At 40.0% G+C, this 19,220-nt stretch overlaps 1 protein-coding gene across 10 annotated transcripts in view; it reads right to left on the reverse strand.

The window, feature by feature from the left end:
- The window catches only part of tpd52l2b (tpd52 like 2b), a 37,653-nt gene that overhangs the window by 10,276 nt on the left and 8,157 nt on the right, over positions 1–19,220 (reverse strand). For 6 of the 10 annotated variants that reach the window (XM_050063965.1, XM_050063963.1, XM_050063964.1 and 3 more), the window contains exons 4-5: positions 4,167–4,214; positions 1,203–1,304 (exon numbers count right to left, since the gene is read on the reverse strand). In XM_050063965.1, the coding sequence (XP_049919922.1) occupies positions 1,203–1,304; positions 4,167–4,214 (150 nt within the window). The remainder of the gene's footprint in view (positions 1–1,202; positions 1,305–4,166; positions 4,215–19,220) is intronic. The other 4 variants (XM_050063967.1, XM_050063966.1, XM_050063972.1 and 1 more) reach the window with 1 other exon arrangement.

The following is a 19,220-nucleotide window of genomic DNA, read 5'->3' on the forward strand; positions in this document are numbered from 1 at the left end:
TGATCACAGACGAGCATGTTGAGACAAATTCAGCGCTACAAGAAAAACAGAGCAGTGGACGGTGTCAAAATAAAATATTCAAGTGGCTTCAAACTCATATTAAATACTTTTACGATAATAAGTACCCCAGTTTCCAACCTTATCCTAATTTTGATCATATTTGAGGCACGAAGTTCACACAGTTTCCGTCTTTGTCTCCTCACATCCAGCTACTCTGTTCAGGGTTCCCACACATTTTTACCAATTAATTTTCAAAACTTTTCCATAATATTTTATCCCAATTCCACAATTTAATTTCAGTAGTTATGTCTCTCGAGCCATGTATTATATTTGTACGCTGATAAACACGCACTTCCCAGGTAAAACTGCTGCCGCATGTTAACTTTACTAGACTTCCTGCCATCAACTAGCTGCGTACGCCAATGTGTATCACATGTTACAAGTGATGTTTCAAAGGTCAGGAAGTTCAGCGCTAGATTTTAAATCAGTAGGAACATGTTCCACATAATGTTAGACATGTTTTGGGATTTTTCTGAACATATTCTTAAACAATACCCAAAACAATGTAAATTCAAAGCTTTTCCAAAGCATTCTGCAGACTCCAAACCATTTCTAGGCCTGGAAAACTGTTTTTGTAATTTCATAAATTTCATTACAGTGGGAACCCTGTCTGTTATCTCTTCATTTGAAGATGAATGGACACAGCTGAATTTACTGCTCTGGTTTTCTCATTTCCATCTCATTTTACCAGAGTCACCCAGTCTATCTTTATCGTTTCATTCATCATGATGTTTTTAGTTTTACTGACTAAATACTGGCTAAGGATGCATCTGTGCTAAAGGCAGACAGTGATCAGACATCTGATAAGGTGTTTACACGCCACAGTATCTTAATTTTTATTAGAGTAACCCAGCAAGCATATTTAAGTTTCTCATGACGATGTTTATTCAGGTTTCTGAAGTAAGGATATTGTGTTTCCACACTCAAACACACATGGGATACTCCCAAAAAAATGATGTAGACTATTTTATCTTGCTAAGTTCAAAGCTCCATCTGCTTTACCCTGCTGTCACAGAATAAATATGGATCTGTTGTTTGATATTCTAAGTTTGGGATCTTTTTGTTTCAACACTGTCCACTCTGCTCGTTTGTTCTTGTAGCCTACTCAGAGTGTCGGCCATTTTGGCTCTGTGTCATCGTACCTCATGTCGCCCAGTTTCTTGCTGAGGGTCGTGCCCACTGTGGTGAGAGCTGCACTGGTCTTCTGTCCCGCCTGGAGGAGAGTCTCCTGAGTCTTCTTGTATCTGCAGAGAGGAGAGAGAAAGAGGAGGAGGTGGGATGGATGGATGGATGAATGGATTGAAGGTGGGAACAGGAGAATGGAAAGAGAACAATGGAGAAAAGAAAGTAGGGAATGAGAGAGTAGGACAGATGGTTGGATTGGAATGAAAAGAAGGTGGGACGGCAAAAAAAGACGGAGAAGAAAGAAAAAGGACAGAACAGGAGAGGTGGGCCGAGAGAAAATGGGAGGAGGATGGGAAGAGGAGTGAAAAGACGACGGACAGCAAGGAGAAAAACAAGGCAGATGGATGGAGATGGGAGGGATTGGAGGGTGGAAAAGACAAAGGTAAATTAGACCAAACCATCTGACCACAGCAAACATGAGCACAAAAGCTTACAGTGATTTAAGTTACTGCTCCATCCCACGAATGAAGAAGTGCAGTGTTCACCAGCCCGATGGTTAGTATTCACAAAGAAATACAGTCAAAGGAATTTAGGCCACAGCAAGCGTCAAAAGGCTGGTGTATCATAAACTAGCCACCAGCCTCCTGTTTACCTGTTCTGTTTGCTTTTTAAATGCTTTTTTAAATCCACATTTGTCTGAATTTGAAAGCTTACGATAACTTACAAAACAAACAGAAGAGAGATTTCTTTTTTCAGCATCTAGTGTTTCCAAGAACAGTTAGTCAATTTCAGGTTTTTCTCCAGGAACGCCCCCAAGTACAGAAGCACACAGACAGAAACCCATCAGTATTAATGGCAGATATGATTCAGCATGTCGTACAGCAGCCAAAGGGCTGGGGATGGTGAGCGTCTGTTTATTTCAGTGCAATGGAAGAGAGAGCATGATGGCAAAATCAAACACTCAGGCTGACAGACCCATCACTTAGGGTGTGGTTACACAGAGTGGTGCAGGAATGAGTCTTTAAGTGAGGAAATGAGTTAGCACCTCCGGTTCCTTCGTATTGATGTAAGTGGGTTCTCTGAATGGGTTTTTGATTAGAGGCTTGAAATATGTTTACACAAGCTTAGGTATTTTCATGTTTTGATCTACAGAATAAAATCCGTCAGTAAATACCCAAATTGTGAATTTTGAAGCTTTGACATGTCTTCAAAAAAAGATGGTTGCTAACTGAGACCACAGAGCGTCATCACACCGAACATGGTTTTACAGCTTCATTGTGCTCACGACACTGAAGTCATGCAACCATGGTGTAGTTCGTTTATCGCCTAATGTCAGCTTTTTACTTCTGCCGATTGCATTTACGCTTCACAAATTATAAAAGTGGTTAATTTGTGAAGATTATCTTGCAGAGCGAAACATGTACGTGTCATAAACTTTTGTTTGCCACAAAGCTTATTTTCTGCAATAATCCAAAATGCAATGGAAACATCCCAGAGGCTTTTTGTCGACAGAAACAGGGCGATGATAACTTCTAGGTTGGCCTAAAAAAATGATCCTTGCAGCATTCTATGCCAAGTATCACAATACAAAAGCGTTGGGCGATTGGTTCTATTTTACATATCAACCGATCGTGGTTACTCCAGGGGGCTGCAGGAGTAGGAGGGGAAACATGCCAGTTACTGCGTTAAAGTTTTTGTTTGGCTGCCATTCGGAGACCCCTCAGTTGACTGAGATTGCTTCAAGTCAAGGAGTCCTTTTTTGTGTGTGTGTGTGTGTGCATCTGGGGACATTTTGGTCCCCAAATTTTGCGTGAGCACTGTTGACTTTCACGCTACTCAGGGAGCTGGAACAGGGAGCTGCGGACATGATGCATCGACACAGAGGAGGAGAAACTTTCCACTGTAAGGCTCCCAGATAACTTTATCTTGTCTCTTCTGCTCAGAAGTACTAAATTCACAGCTCACAGCAACTTATTACGAAACAGTCTCTGGCTTTTGTTGGATATCTAGTGTAGGCAAAAAATGTTGCTTGTTTCGATCTGTCGTTAGCTTGTTTACTATATTACATAAATGCCGCTGTCTGAAAAAAGTCTGAAAGTTCCACTGAGTGTGTTTCAAACTTTATACGGGACAAAAAAAAGAATTGTTGAATATTCCTATTAAACAGCCAAATCTGATTCGATAATTCTGAGTCAGGTACAGTAAGAGTGTGAACATTTTATTTCAAATATTTAACCATTAAAACATATTTGATAGTGGAGGAAATGGACTGGGATTAAGAAGGTCTGAAGGTGTGGTCAAACTACACCTGCTAACGTGCACACACACATACACACAGATAAGCCCAAACATACAAATGCTCAGAAATATGCACATCAACACCCACTCAAACAAAAAGCTACAATAAACACTTTCACTGGCTGTATGCACACACATACACACATCAAACATGAACACACATATCTTGGGTAAAAGCCAACATCGTGATCAGCTGATCCACACAAACACACATCAGGTCTCAGCGGCAGATGGTTCACAGAGGATGAGCAAACACAATTTTGGAGATAATCTGGATGTGGCTGAGTACCAACACACACACATAACTGTGTCCGTCCACACTGACAGAACACTTACTGAAGTATATACTGTACTATGTCATCGTTTCAGCGATGTGCATTCAATATCTGGATGATCCAGTTCTTATAACACTAAAATAAATACGAAATGTAAAACTGTTTGAAGCACGTTTGGAGGTCTTGCAACATAAAGCAGAGAAACTTTCCTGGGTACAACAGCCACTGACACACGAACACCCTCACCATCACAAGAGCAAAAGGAGAACAGAAGAAAAAGGATGGATGGTTGAAATAGACAAGAAGCTAGAAGAAGAAAAACTCCCCAAAATCAAAGCAAACTTAAAGAAACCTTAACTTATCTACAAAAACAAAACAACAACACAAAAGAGGAAGGAGTCAACTCACACTTCAGAGTGGGTAATGTCATCCAAAGTGGCTGAGGCAGACAGATATCTGAAGACACAACAGCAGGATAATGACACAGGGCAAGAGACATGCACTCACATTACAGTACAGTAGAGCACAATAGAGTTCAGTAGAATCATAGAGTTACACTTCCAACCTCAACACCGACTCAAACACCAAAACATTTCCATGTGAATCATGAAGGTTATTCACATGCGAACACAGTTTGTGAAGGTTTATCTTCACAAGAAACGCACAGGAGAAATGACAGCATTAACAATATAACACAACACAATGTAAAATCATAGCAATACAACCATTTCTTTGTCTCCTCCATATATTTAATAATGAAAATAAGACAAGAAAATGATCATCTGATATCTGATATTTTGCCACAGAATGGGATGAACTAATTAAATAGAAATTTAAGTGGTCAGTTAATATAACATTTCATTTTGTACTGCAAAATACTGAATACGATCAACACACATTGAGGTCAACAGGATGGGAAACTGTTTACACTCGATAAAAGAGCATTTGTTAATCAGAACTTTAAGAGAATACTGTTGCCTTGTGGAGCCAGCACACATTTAGATTTATTTTAACTGTTTAAAATTAAATGAACAATCCATATTACTTGACTATCTGTGTAACTGCTCCAATGATATTAGATTTTTTTCCACTGTAGAAGACCAATAACAACACGTTGTTTCTTAAAGGTGCTCTGGCAGTAGCTCAGTCCATAGGGACTTGGGTTGAGAACCGGAGGGTCGCCTGTTCGAGTCCCCGTCCGGACCAAAATATGGAGAGTGGACTGGTGGCTGGAGAGGTGCCAGTTCACCTCCTGGGTACTGCCGAGGTGCCCTTGAGCAAGGCACTGAACCCCCCAACCGCTCAGGTTGTTCTCACTCTGACATCTCTCCACTTTGTGCATGTATAGGTCCTGTTTGTGTGTGTGTGTGTGTGTCTTTCAGACCTGTGTGTAATTGACAAGCAAGAGCGAAAAACATTGAATTTCCCCTCAGGGGGATTAATAAAGTGAATAAACTTATAAACTTAAACACCAACACACCTCTGCAACATGTGACTCAATCAACTACATGTGCAGGACGAATTGGGCACTTGTAAAGACAAAGTTTAGGAGCTGAAGCATCAGTGAGTTTGAGAGCAAGGTGGATAAAACAAGGTCGTTTTTCAATAACCACTTAACCATAAAACAATTTGTATAGCTGCCAGTAAAAATTGACTTTGTGCAGTAGATTTCTGACTCACTTGCCAGATTAGGGAAGAACAAAACAAACAAAAACATTAACTTTGAACCCTGGACAATGCAAGAGGTCACATGGAAGTGATGCTTTGTTTTAAGGTGTGACGAGCCAAAAAAGACGAGGAACTACTGATCTATATCATATCTGGCAGTATTGTGTAACTGTAATCACAGTACCTCTTCCAATAAGTTCTGGGCTACACTTCTGTGGCTGCTGCTGTTCAGCTGACCAGATGAAAACTACACTGCTGTGCTATTTTTTTTTTTAGCAAAAATATGCTACAGTGTACTAAAGTAAAACCAAGTAGCAACCTCCAGGGGTGAAAAATAAAACCAATGTGGAAGTGCCAAAAACTGCATTTCCTCTATTGGCCCCTCATGTTACAATGCCCAACTTTACAAGAGAAACTAACATGTTTACAGCCTGGTAAAAACGTTGTTGGTCTGTATATCTGTATTCCCCATTCATGACAACAATACAGGTGGTGAATTCTTTTATAACTCAACCTTTAAAATGTTATTAAGGCTTAAAATTGTGCATAATTAAGGGCGTGGTCAACTGTCAGTTGTCAAGTCGCCACAGCGACAAGGTTGATGAGGTAATCTAACTGTGGCATAACCCCAGATTCACAGAGCATGGGCGTAGCCATAGCAGTCACTATCTCAGTGTGTTTTCAGTAAAAGAAAGTTAACTGTAAAGTTTTGGTCGCCTAAAAAAGTTCAGCATTTGGTTGCACTATAAGACCCTCTGAGTAGTTGGATGTTCAGTTTTTCCAGTGAATACATTTTGTATTAATGCTTTAAAGCCTGTTTTTGGCTCTTTCCTCTTGGCACAGAATCCACGGACTGTTGTGGACAAGGTGAAATATCTTGGTCACATCATCAGGGATGACCTGTGTGATGATGATGATATACAGCGACAGTACTGTAAGTTGTATGCACAAGCAAATATGTTGGCACGTAAATTTTATGTGTTCGGACAATGTTAAAATTGCTTTGTTTAAAGCCTATTGTACTCCACTGTATATTGCCCACTTGTGGTGCAGTTACAGTAAGGCTAAATTCAACAAACTTCGGGTGGCATATAATGATGCACTGCGAATCCTGTTGAAGCTCCCTAGACGGACGAGTGCCAGTCAGTTGCTTGTACACAGCAATGTTCCCACCTTGGAAGCTCTTCTTAGGAATTTTATGTGTGGCTGATTATTGTTACTGTTTCTTGTAGTTGTGGGTTTTCATGGACCGAACTGAATCTGAAATAAAGATTGACTTTGATTGACTGATTTTTTTGGCTAGCAAAAGTTTGCATTAGAATTATCAGAATTAACCCAGTAATAAGTTCTCTCGTCTCAAAGTCAATGGGTTTTAGGTTAGATGCCTGAAATAAGGTCTGTGGTTAACACAAGCTTCACAGACTTCCATGTTTTGTTCTAAAACATAAAATACATCATTAAATACCCACAGAGCTTATTTCCAGCAATAATCCAAAAACCAATGAAAAAATCCCCGGGGGTTTTGACGAAGGAACTGGGGTGACACTAACTTCCACATCAGCCAAAAGAAATACATCATCCCTGGAGCACTCTATTACGGTCGCTTCTAGATCCAAAAATCCAAGATGGCAACAGTCAAAATGCCAAACTCTCGGCTTTAATATTGGAGTCCACCATCCAATGGGTGACGTCACAGTGGCTACATCCATTATTATTATACCATAAGTGAATAAAACCTGCGTTAGTGTCTATGAAGGAAAACTATTTTGCACTGTGCAGGCGCAAAGAAACTACAGACACAGATGAGAGTAGATGGGCTATTTAAGGGAGATACTCTATTTTAAATTTACTAAATTACTGTAAAACCTACAAAGCAACTGAAAGAACACTTCCAGTTCAAACTGGTTAAATAAAATGGTGATAAAGAAAACACGTCAGACTTTAAATGAGACCAAAGGGAATGCTGCCCAACACTACAACTGATATCACCATTTATAGAGACATGTTAAATACCAATGACAAGGATTGGTATGACTTTTAAAGAGTATCCCATATTTCAATTTTTCATTATTTAAATCAATCTTAATAAAAGATTTGGGAGAGCAATACTTAGGTACATACATGGATCACATTTTCTTAATAACTTAACTTATTTAGATGAAAAACGCCTCTCACAAACTAAACACCACATTCGCTTGTACCAGTTTGCTACAAGTCACTGTGTGCAGCTGATTGTGTGTCTACGTCAGTGTGGTAAGAGCAGTTGGTCAATCCATTTTCTACAGGAAGCAGTGAGGGCAAAAGGATACAGACGCACACTGTTAGTGGAAAAGCTGGAAAACTTGATGCTGTGGTGTGGACAACAGTCCCATAGTAACTTTCAACAGGTTAACAGCACGACCTATTCATGATTAGCAACAAAGCGAGCTTAATCACACACACTCAGAGTCCTGCCTGCACCGTTTCTGGAAAAAGAGAGGAAGTGTGTTTGTGCTGAGTGTTCTGTAAAACAATAGCAGAGCAGATATGGAAGCAGAGCCAAGTCAAAACAAGAATGACAGGAGATCTAAATTTATATTCATCTGGTGGAGGCTTTGAACACTGGTGGTCAAGAGACTCCTGATCCAAACACTCACTTAACACAGCAAAGAGAGTTAACAGCTTAAATATTCTTTGTATGTTTAGTGACTGCACACACAGCTATATACGACTGTTAAGAAGTTTATAACCTCCTGTAGTGCTGGGCTTTATACTGGTTCATCCGGTATACTGGTTTTTAAGTTCCCATATGTTATGAATTTTCCACCACACCGATGCATAGCTGAACACCTGATGCACCTCTTCAACAGGCAGCAAAGTATTTTATAGAGTTCACCGCGAGGAGAACCATGGAGTGCAGAGTCTCTTGAGAAGGGAGCCTTATTAACTGCGCACCCTTCTTACAAATGGTTAACTCTACAACACAACAATTAATAACCCACAACTAGGTCTCCAACAAGGCAAGACACCATGATACACAACAGAGTGTGACACAAAACATTTGAGACACCATTAAATGTACACTTACATAAATACACCATTAAACAGCATGCAGGGTACAGCTTGCTAGCTTGCCAGTTAGCATAACAGTCTGTTAACAGCTGGGAGAAGCTCTGTCAGTACTGTACATGCAAGAGCAGAGAAGAGAGATGGAGGATAAAGGAAGAGACCAGAGAGGCACCAGAGGATTATGTACACCAGAGAGGGGCTGTGTCTGCTGTTTGGAAGCTTTTTTGGTTAAAAAAACAAAAAAAAAACCAGACTTTGCATGCATCAGAGGAGAAAAGGCACTTCAAAGACGTCACGGCAGAGCCTACTAGTAACCCTAGGCTTCAGCTGCGTTTTCCAGACTGAGATAAAATAAGATCCAAAATAAGATAATCAAAATCAACCCCTTTCCTTTAGAGTGGTGCACTTTTACCCCTCACTAAAAGCCCAACCTCAGTCTCAGCCAGACTGTGACGTGTTTAGTTCACCTGGAGCCATAATGATAGACAGAGAGCCTGTGGTTGATGAGTAATCATGTTAAAATTGTGATCATAATTTTTGCCATAATGGATCAGCCCCATTAACAGGAGGCTGCTCTCCCTGTAGACAGCTCTGCTGCTAACAAGGCCAGTCTCTATATCCTGACTCACATCAGCACAATGCTGCTTACTGTACAGCACAGTGACTTCATACACACCAGCGTTGTCACATTACACTGTCTGTCTATACACACTTCAATGTGTGACTGCTGTACTTGTTTCACAGCAGAGAACACAATACGTCCAATAGAAACAGGGTTTTTGTCTCCTTTACATTTCAATGTTTCTTTGTCTCTTCTGTCTTTGTCAAGGATTTATTTTCAGAAGCAGAATTAACAAGCTGATGCACTAAAATTTACCAAACAATGTAGAGTATAAAGTCAGAAGCTCCTTTTACACAGCCTGCTCAAGGCGGGAATATCGTGCCGTTATGCCTCCTCACTGTACTGTGAATAAGGCACAATCAAGGAATGGTGGGACAGAATGGTCTCGCCGTTAAACTACCACAGGAGGTTTTAACAGAGCCGAAACAGCGTTTGTATAAACCGGACAGCTGGCAGGACGTGTTTAGCTTGCGACCCAACGCCTGAGGTTAAAAAAGCAGATTGTAGCAGTTAGTGGCTAACTCAAAGAAGAAGAGCATCTGAAAATGTTCGCAAATTGGGGAAACAATGAGATTGGGGAGTTGTTTACTCTCTGAGCAGAGGACGAGATTGGCTGCCATATAACAGAAACCCTTTTACACTGCCAGATTTTCGGCGAATGTTGGGCCGTTTTGCCGGCAAGCTGCAAGCGTTTAGACACACAGAGCGGGATTGGCGAGTTGATCCAGGGTGCCCTTTCTGCCTCGTAGGGTAGACATATTGGCGGGACCTTTTTGGTTTAAAAAGGCCGAGGCGCCCTTCCGCCACGGGAGGGGCTGTTGAAGACTTGTGGGAGGAGCTGTTGATGACACCGCACGTGCGATCCACTGGCGGTGGACTAACAGCAAACAGCTGATAGCAGGCATTAGCAAGCAGCTAGTAGCAAGAGGGAAACGCAAACCTGACAGACACAGTAAAGATGACCAACTGGGGAGACAAGGAATTGCGCGCCCTCCTTGTCCTCGCAAACGAAGAGGCCATTAACCTTCAGATGACGGGGACGGTGAAGAACGGGCCGACTTATGAGAGAATCGCTGAAGGACTGACCAGCCGCGGCTTCACTCCCACGTCACTGTTTACGTCACACGCTGAGCTACACGTTTTGTTACTTGCTCACGCCCCCCATTGCCCCGAAAAAGGCTCATTCTGTATAAACAAAAGTAGGCAGGCGGCATTTTGCTGCACTCCCCGATTTTGTCTTTATACTGCCAATGCTGAAAAAAGACTGATTGGGCTTTCCTGCAAATTTGCACAATTCCTGTTTAAAAAGGGCTAGAGACAGTAAATGATTGTTATTGCCATGTTATGCCATTGTTTTTGTTTACAAAGCGCTGCTGATACATATGTTATATGTCACACTAGAGGCTGACGCTGTTGTGTTAAATGTCATCACGCCTCTTTTGATTCTGTGATGCCGGCATGCTGTCTGAAATCACACACCGGAGCAGAATGATGCCACGGTCATTTGGTTTCGTATAAAAATGCAAAGGAGGCATAAAGCATATAGCACGATCTTTGTGTTCAAAGGGCCAGAGTGCCATATTTGTGGAAAATACAAAGGGAACAACACTGCTATGTGAAATACACACATGGTTATAGGAAAGGTGTTGAGATTTACTTTCTCTTTCCTCTATTATTTTGTGTGAAAAAAGCTGATTTTTATTGTCATGCTGATAGAGCACACTTAATTGAACTGAAAATAGCGTATAAAGCCCACTGACTCTCTCCACCCACTCCAGTTTTCATAACAACCCACTCAGAGTCTTTGGCCTCAACATATTCATAATTCATAACCCATTTGTATCTTTGTTTAGTTCAGTTTGTGTGCACCTCGCAGCCCATCTCTCTCTCTCTCTCTGGACATCATGTGACCAAGCAAAACACCATCTCTCTTTCTTCCCCTCTCCTCCCTCCCTCCTTCCCTTGCTCACATTCCTTTCCTCTCCTCCCACTTGTTACTGCAGCAGCAAGTCTGAGCTGCCCGTCTGGTCGCCAGGCACGACCAGGGCGCATGCATATGTGAGTGTGTGTGTAAGAGATACAGACACACTTTTCCTGCACTGTACTTGGCATTGTGTGTGTGTTGGGCTGAACCAAGAATAAAGCAGCAGCCTGCTTGTGTTTCTGCTGTTGCAGACATATATTTCTAATGATCCACAGTAATTCTGGCGGTGTGAGTGAACACATAACTGAAGGACAAAGAGTGTGAGAGATGTGTGAGCAGACATGAATGTCCATTTCCGAGTGCAGAAGCAAAACAAACACTACAAACCTAAGACCAGTGCACCTGCTGCTGTTTGTGAAGGCGTGTGTGTGTGTGTGTGTGTGTGTGTGTGTGTGTGTGTGTGTGTGTGTACATGTAAGAAGTCAAGAACAGTGTCAGCAGCCTCACCCTGTCAGGTTGGGCTAACTAGCCGAGTGAGTTTGCCAATCCAGTTCATATCGGATGCAGCCACGTGGAAAATTCCATTAGCTTCAGACCTCACGGCAGCAGCAGTAGAAAACTCACTGATTTCATGTTTTTCTTGCCGACTACAAAGTCTGGATTCTTTCAGAAGCAGAACAGAAGCTTCACCTCAAACCGACTGCTGAGGAAACTTAGCCAACTCAGACAGTTCACTAAAAGGTTAGAAACACATGGGGAATTATGTTCTCCTTTTCCTGATGCAAGTCAAAAGTCTGTCTCTGGTTATGGAGAAAATTTTCTTTGTGTACTTGATGCAAACTTGTAACCTCACAGCATTAATAAAACAACCATGAGCGTAGCAAGGCACGGGGCCTTTCCATGACTGTGCTCAGGGACCCACTGTCGCATAATGTGTCCATGATCATAGTTAATTACTACTGGGCAACAGCTGAACAGTTGTTAGGATATCATTACATCACTGCTGTGTTTCCATTGTGTGCCAATTGATTTTATTTAGCTAACCAGCCCTCAGGCTGAAATCATTATGTAATGGGAAAACATTAACAGAGTGTGGCTAAATGGAGTCTGATTTTCAACACATAAATGGTCAATTTGTACCATCTAGTTCAACAAGACCATCACAATAACTGTTGAGGACGGTTGTAGCCTTGCTAGACTGGCTGCCAGACAAGCTTAATAACCATCTAGTGGCATTACTATACTATAACCCTGACTTTTACCTCTAAACCTCTGTGCACGAAAATCCTCAAGTGTGATTTTCTCTTTGCAGATGCAGAATCAGACACAGCTGTGTCAGTATCAGCCTGGCCACTGGTAGGCTGTCACGATAAGACTTGACAAAGGCCCCTTGCCAAAACATTGTCCTAAATAAAATTCCTTTTTTACTTGGAGCTGAGTGTGTGGCGTTCCCTCTTTTTTCAAGTTTCGCCAGCACCTCAACAAGACAATCTGCGGTGTGTGTTACTTTTCTCCTACCTAGGCTCTCACGATAATCACCTCATCGACTTATGGTACGATATACAGACATGACCTTGATCATTTTGCTAACCTTAATGTTGCCTGTTGTGTTAACATGTCTGTTTGTTTACGTAAGAATGTCACCAACATTTTAACATGATGCCAGAACAAACAGCAGGGGTTTCCCATACAATACTTGGGTGCAGCAATTCTCCTTTTTTGTCTCTCCACCTGTCTACTTGCTCAAGTCTGATGGAAAATGAACAACACTATAAAGAAGACAAAGCGCAACGTTAGCTTACCGCTAGCCTACAGCTGCACTTCTGGAGTGGAAGAGGAACAGTCCTTATAGCTTGTCAACCCCTTGCAATGAGGCAATAAGTCTGTCATATGTAGTTTTACCCTCCAACAACTTCATCCTCCACTTCTTAAATCCACAAGCAAACCGCTTAGCTTCCAGTCCATCCATCCCCGGGAGCCGACTGCAGCAAACTGGTGCTATTCCGGAAGTAACTGTAGTGTTCCTGCAGCTTTACATGGCTTGTCTTTAGTCACAAAAGGCATTGTTTGGTTTTGATTTGTTGGCCAAATTTTGTATTCAGCCCCAAACAAGTAATTTTGGGCTACTCCTATTAAGACACTATAATTTTCTGTATACTTTTTTGTATTAACAGGTGTTAATTACAGGGTTCTCACACATTTTGATGGACAGAATTTCAAAGCTTCTCCATGACTTTTCAAGAACCCAAAATTGTTTTTTTCTTGCCCCATTTGCTTTCTAACACATCAGCTTCAAACTCTATTCAAACATGATTTAGGTAAGGTGGCATGCATGAAAGGAGAGATGGAACGTGGGGAGAAAATGAAGAAACTTAGGTGACGATAAACACAACCTTGTGACACATCAACGCATAATAGAGCTATATTACATCATTAGCTCCAGAAAATAAAATGTGCCATCATGTTACATTACGTTAGGTTATCCACGAAGATTACTACAACAATTTCAAGATACACAATAAAATCCTGTGATTTTTTTTCTCAAAACTTTCAATACATTTTACTAATTCCATGACTCTTCCAGGCCTGGAAAATGTGACTGGTAAATTTCATGGCTTTTCCAGGTTTTCCATGAACGTGGGAACCCTGTAATTACTTAAAAATATATATTTTAATATAGATTTTTTTAATATTTGAATCCCAATGTCTGCATATTCTTAAGAATTAAAAGTTAATTTCTCTTTGACAGGGTGTACTTGCATTATTATTCTATTATATTATTACATCAGTCGCATTAAATGCTCTCAAAATTACAAGAATGTCGTTAATCGCAGTCATTTCTGGGACAGTATATCAACAACAAAAGTATTTGGCACAGTGGTTCCCAACTGGTCCAGATTTCCTCTCAGTCATAAGTTCAGGGTCCACACAGTGTCATACATTCGATGTCATACTTGGGTTTGGCCATCTCTGTCAAGCAGGAAACAGCACATCAAAACAAAAGCTCTGTGCCAGAAATTCACTGTACTTAAAAAGAAAGTGTTTTTTATAAACTTGACACGTTTGAAAGTCACTTGCAGCCCATTCAGAGTGGACCCACGACACACTTTTGGACCATGACCCACCAGTTGGGGACCACTGATTTAGCAGACAGGCCTCACCACTGGTAGAAATAAAAAGAACGGAGGAAGCGTTTGAGAAAGCTGGAAACATGGAGGAATTTGGAGAGGAAGTAGAGAGGAGGACGTGTGTCATCACTTCTGAGTGGAGGAAGAGAGGACACCTGACTTCTGAGAGAGGAAGTACAAACAGACGAATAATACTGATAAGAGGGAGGCAGCGACGGAAAACTGAAGAAGATGAAAGACAACTAACAGATAATGATAAATGTATGGTAAAAGAAAGTACCATACATTAGTCCTGTAGATCTACTTCTGTCAGCCCTGACTTCCATATAAGAAATCGTGCCATGTCTCAGCCTACAGCACCTCCTTAAAAAGTCTGATTATCAAACACCAAAAGGTGAGTCACAGGCCACACTGGACAAACACAGACTCTGGTGAATCAGTTATGTAACTCTTGTTGCAGTAGTTAAAACACAGACACACACTAAATCCCACTTCAGTGCTACAAGTCTAGCCACACATGCAACCGGCTCCGACAGCAGCAGGAGTACCTCAGACCCCGAAAAGCTCCTCAACAAAGTCAGACTTTCTAACAAACTACATGCAAATCTATCATCTGTGAAAACACACCTGAGACATGATTTCATTTACCAGAAATACAGAACTTTAAGCTCAATCACACCAGAAACAGAAACTATTTCTCCACTAAAGTTGAGCAGATTAACACACATTCATTTGGAAACATTCCTTCAGAGCATCTCACTCAACACAAGCAACAAACAGACTACAGATATCCATTTGTCCTCCGAACAGACACACAGTTAAACACCGACTGTTGAAATGTAAGTGTTCTCAAACATGGTTAGAAGGTGAGAACGGAGACACATAGAGAGTGAGCAAAAGTCAGAGCGTGAGAGAGCAAACAACACAGAATCTCAGACATCATCCAGTGAGCGAACAGCAAACAGTGCGCGGACTCACAACTCCAAGCTGGAAACTCTTTCATTCCACTCGCCCAGTTTCTCAGAGGTTCTCACATAGCTAGAAACAGAGACATGAGGGTGTTACGCTGTAGAGGTTCAGCAAGGACTCAAAGCAAGCATACTCAAAGAGGAAACCTTAAGCAACAACTGACCAAACATTATATTAATGTAAATAATTATATGACTGTCCTGTAGAGAACTCTGCTTTTCTTGTCATCATTAGTGAAGGTCAAAATGCAGTCTGTCAGGGATTTATGAACACAATCATTAAAGTCACACTCTGGAAAAAGTCATTTTTTAAGCCTGTGTTCCCTGAGAACAAAAATATTTTAGCATCTTATTCACTAAGAAATTAGTACAAATCAAGCTGCACGTCAATCACAATGTCCCAATGTTACAAGTGAGCAGCTGTGTTTATCATTTATCACAAACTCCGTGCTTCACCTTTACGGATGATTCATCGAGGACGCCTCGCTGAAGCCTTAAATGGAACAATCTCAGATCTGATGTGACATTCAAGGATTAAATTTCTCTCTCTTGTTTGTCAGACTTGCTTCAACAACTCGTGTGTTCTCCAGCAACAAAAGCAACATTAAATCTGCAAATGTTTAAGTGTGACAGGTAACTAACATTTTCATGGTACTGGAGTTTTCAGTTTTGAGTTGGATCAGTAGCGTCCAACAAAGTAAAGTGTACTGTAAATACACACATGTTGATATTAGTTTTGATGCCAGCAAGTCAAACCTTTTATCTGTCCACTGTTGGGTTCTGCAGTTTGTTCAAAATGTATTTCCACAGTTGCTGGAAGGGCCTCCTCCTTTATTTATCTGCCTCTACTCTATTTCCTTATTTCCTCTCTCCCTATAATGTGCTCTTATTTGTGGACAAACACTTAATAAAAAATAAATAAATAAATAAATAAATAAAAATAAGGCACTGGTGTAGTTTTCACTTTTCCCTAGATTATGCAGCACTCATGGTCAGCTCACTTTTCCCAGCATTGCATAATCATGTGGTGCTGGCTGTGTGTATGTGGGTGGGTAGGGTGTGTGTATGTGGGTGTGAGTGTGTTTTTATGTATTTGTATGTCTATCTGTTTTTCTGTTTGTTTTGTGTGTTGCTCTCGCTCCCGGCCCAAGGTACCCTTCGATCTCTCTTCCTTGTGTCAAATGCCTTGTAAAAGTTTGTGGCATGTCTACTGCTGATGGTAGCCTTACTCCCATAGATGGGAACGATACCATAAATGAAACAACTTGGCAGAACGATTGCAACAATACTGAACTTGAAACCTTTTTGTACACAGACTATAAAACTCATAATGTGGTGGAGGAAATTGATCCAGATAATAATTTCTTTGCAAATGTAAGTAATAATTGTAGATATTATACAGAAATGAATTTCAATAGTTGCATTAAGTTGGAAAACAAAATGTCACTTATACACTTCAACTGCAGAAGCCTCTACGCTAATTATGACTCAATTAAGTATTGTCTGGACCAATTTAACTCGCCATTTAATATAATAGCTATGTCTGAGACCTGGTTAAAATCAAGTAAAGGTACTGATTTCATAATGAATGGGTATGAAATGTTTCACACAAATAGACAAAATAAAAAAGGTGGTGGTGTTGCAATTTACATTGATAAAAACCTTGATTATAAAGTGGTAGAGAATATGTCATTGGCTGTGGAAGAAATATTTGAATCTATAACAGTGGAAATATGTATGGAAAAAAGAAAAAACATCATTGTGAGCTGTATTTATAGGGCACCAGGAGCAAATGTTGAGACATTTAAGGAATGGATGGAAAAGTTGTTTTCCTTAAACACCCCAAAAGATCTTTTAATATGTGGGGATTACAACATAGATCTTTTGAATGCCAAAAAACACAAACCAACAGATGAGTTCTTAGATACAATGTTCAGTTTGAGTCTGTTACCACTAATTACAAGACCCAGCAGGATAACATCCCAAAGCGCTACTTTAATTGATAATATATTTTCCAACATTGTGCATAATAATACTACCAGTGGGCTTCTGTTCAATGACTCTAGCGACCATCTACCTGTTTTTGCTGTATATGATATTAATTGTAGAAAGACTAATGATACAAGTAATGTCAAATATACGCGAATAAGAACAGAAGAGTCTATTAATGCATTTAAAACTGACCTATTAGCGCAAAACTGGGATCCAATCTTGAATGAAAACGATATTGATATAGCCTATGATACATTTCTTGAAACCTTTAAAAGACTGTATGACAGTAACTGTCCAATCAGAATGCAAATTAAGAGGCATAGCTACACAAGCTGTCCTTGGCTAACAAAAGGATTGATAAATGCTTGCAAAAAGAAAAACTTCTTATATAGACAATCTATTAAACATAGAACCAATGACGCAGAACTAAAATATAAAAAATACAAAAACAAATTAACAACCATAATGAGGACATGTAAAAAGGACTACTACACTAAATTAATAGAAAGTAAGAAAAACAGTACTAAAGGTATATGGAAGGTACTTAATAACATAATCAGTAGGACAAATGGGGAGAGCTATCCAGACTACTTCAGTGAAAATAATACTCCAATCAGGAGGAAGGAGGATGTGGTGGATAGCTTCAATAAATTTTTTGTAGGCGTTGGACTACAACTGGCCAAAAAGATTGTTGAAAGGGGTGCAGAAGGCAATGGGTCATTATTGATGGACAGAAATCTAAATTCAATGTTTATTAGCCCAACGCATGAGACTGAATTGATAGATATTGTAGGTAATTGCAACAATAAAACTTCCACAGACCCCAATGAAGTCGATATGACAATAGTCAAAAGGGTAATAGAAGGTATTGTAAAACCATTTACACATATTTGTAATTTGTCTTTTCAAACAGGAAGATTTCCAAACAGTATGAAAATAGCAAAAGTAATTCCATTATTCAAAGCAGGAGATAAACATCTTTTTACAAATTATAGGCCCATCTCTCTCCTCTCACAATTTTCAAAGATTTTAGAGAAGCTCTTTGCTGCCAGACTAAATAGATTTATTGTGAAACATAATCTCCTTTCCGACTGTCAATTTGGTTTCAGAAAAAATAGATCAACTTCACTCGCATTAATGGAGCTCATTGAGGAAATAACAAATTGTATCAATAAAAGAAAATTTGTAATAGGCATTTTTATTGATTTACAGAAAGCGTTTGACACCATAGACCACAAAATACTCATAAGAAAGTTAGAGAATTATGGAATAAGGGGCATTCCATTAGTATGGCTGAGAAGTTATTTGGGAGAGAGACAGCAATTTGTCCAGATAGGCAATCATGTTTCACCCCTTAGGGAAATACTATGTGGGGTGCCCCAAGGATCGGTGTTAGGACCCATTCTATTTAATTTATACATTAATGATATCTGCAAGGTATCCAATCTCATGAAATTTGTGCTTTTTGCTGATGATACCAATATTTTATATTCTGGGGAAAATTTACAGCAGCTTCTGAAGGATATCACACATGAAATGAATAAATTGAAAACTTGGTTTACCGCAAATAAATTATCTCTAAACTTAAACAAAACAAAACTCATGTTATTTGGGAAACGTAAAACTGCTATTCCAGTGCAAATTATAATTGACAATGTTGTTATTGAAAAAGTAGAACAAAACATGTTTCTGGGTGTGATAATTGACGAAAAAATCTGCTGGAAACCACATATTATGCATGTCTGCTCAAAGGTGGCAAAGAGTGTGGGTATCATGAGAAGGGCCAGGCAGATCCTTAATAGCCACTCTTTACTTTTGTTGTATCATGCTTTTGTTTTTCCATATTTGTCCTACTGCGTGGANAAATCTGCTGGAAACCTCATATTATGCATGTCTGCTCAAAGGTGGCAAAGAGTGTGGGTATCATGAGAAGGGCCAGGCAGATCCTTAATAGCCACTCTTTACTTTTGTTGTATCATGCTTTTGTTTTTCCATATTTGTCCTACTGCGTGGAGGTCTGGGGTAATACATATAAAACAAATTTGTCACCTTTAGTTATTTTGCAGAAAAGAGCCATTAGGTCAGTATACAACACAAAGTACAATGAGCACA

This window comes from Epinephelus moara, chromosome 16 (genome assembly GCF_006386435.1).
Source record: "Epinephelus moara isolate mb chromosome 16, YSFRI_EMoa_1.0, whole genome shotgun sequence".
In the NCBI taxonomy this organism is placed as follows: domain Eukaryota; kingdom Metazoa; phylum Chordata; class Actinopteri; order Perciformes; family Serranidae; genus Epinephelus; species Epinephelus moara.